This window comes from Quercus lobata, chromosome 5 (genome assembly GCF_001633185.2).
Source record: "Quercus lobata isolate SW786 chromosome 5, ValleyOak3.0 Primary Assembly, whole genome shotgun sequence".
Taxonomy (NCBI): Eukaryota; Viridiplantae; Streptophyta; class Magnoliopsida; order Fagales; family Fagaceae; genus Quercus; species Quercus lobata.
Genome location: NC_044908.1, coordinates 65,468,923 through 65,469,987, shown reverse-complemented (window position 1 = coordinate 65,469,987; position 1,065 = coordinate 65,468,923). Strand labels below are relative to the sequence as shown.

The window sequence follows — 1,065 nt, the reverse complement described above, 5'->3', positions numbered from 1 at the left end:
ATGCAGTCAAGTGCCTTGCCAAAACAGCACGTCAGATGGACCCCTCCACCGTCAACGAGCTTAAAGATCAACTTCGATGGTACTATATTCCATGAGACAGACAAAGCGGGGCTGGGAGTTGTTGTTCGTGACCACAAGGGAAGGGTGATGGCCTCCATGTCTAAAAAAACCAAGTTACCATCTTCCTCAGATGAAGTGGAAGCGTTGGCAGTGGTGAGAGCTATCTCTTTCGCTCTTGAACTCCATCTACCTTCTGTTATTGTCGAGGGAGATTCGGAGTTGATTATTTCAGCCTTACGAAGTGAGGAGGAGTCCTTTACTTCCTTTGGCCATTTGATTTCCTCTATTAAACAAAGTCTTGGAATTTTTTCTTGTATTTCTTTTTCGCACACCCATAGGTTGGGTAACTCTCTAGCTCATAATTTAGCTCAATACGCTATACATATTGATGCTCTTACAGTGTGGATGGAGGATGTTCCACCACAACTTCACCATGTTCTTGTAACCGACTTTGGTTGATTTAATAAAGTTTCTTCATCTTGATTCTCAAAAAAAAAAAAAAAGAATACAAACAATATAAGAGGATGCAACCATTTTCCTATAGATTAATTTTTGGGAAATGAGATTTTAACAAAATAGGGGTGTGAGGGTTTGAATGATTTTTTAATTTTTATAAGAGGCTACTTGCCAAGGCTTCGCAGGTATGAGCCCTTGGGAAAATATTCTTAAATCCAATCAAGTTCATTCTTAAGTTGAACACAATTTGTTCTCCAAAAAAAAAAAGTTGAACACAATTTGTCATCGTAAAAAAATTAATTTATTTAACATTTACTCTTTTCAAATAAGTTATGAAATTGAATTATTATGAAATATTTTGAAAATGAATGAATAATTATTTAGAAAATGATAAAATTATTTATTCAAATTAACAATAAAGATTGATAAGAATTAGTTTCAAATGGATTACAAGTAATTCAAATAAATTTTAAAATTTAAATAAAATATGAACAAAGTTAAGCTACAAAACTAGTTGTAGCCTAAAACTACAACTTTACTCAATAAAAT

At 33.3% G+C, this 1,065-nt stretch overlaps 1 protein-coding gene across 1 annotated transcript; it reads left to right on the top strand.

Annotated features, from left to right (window-relative positions):
* On the top strand, positions 1-519 carry LOC115990962. Its single transcript, XM_031114728.1, has one exon. The coding sequence runs from the start codon at positions 1-3 to the stop codon at positions 517-519; it is 519 nt and encodes a 172-aa protein (XP_030970588.1).
* Positions 520-1,065: the final 546 nt, after the last annotated feature.

Excerpts from the sequence above, each read along its gene's own strand:
- LOC115990962 (XM_031114728.1), top strand. The coding sequence starts at position 1 with ATGCAGTCAAGTGCCTTGCCAAAACAGCACGTCAGATGGACCCCTCCA.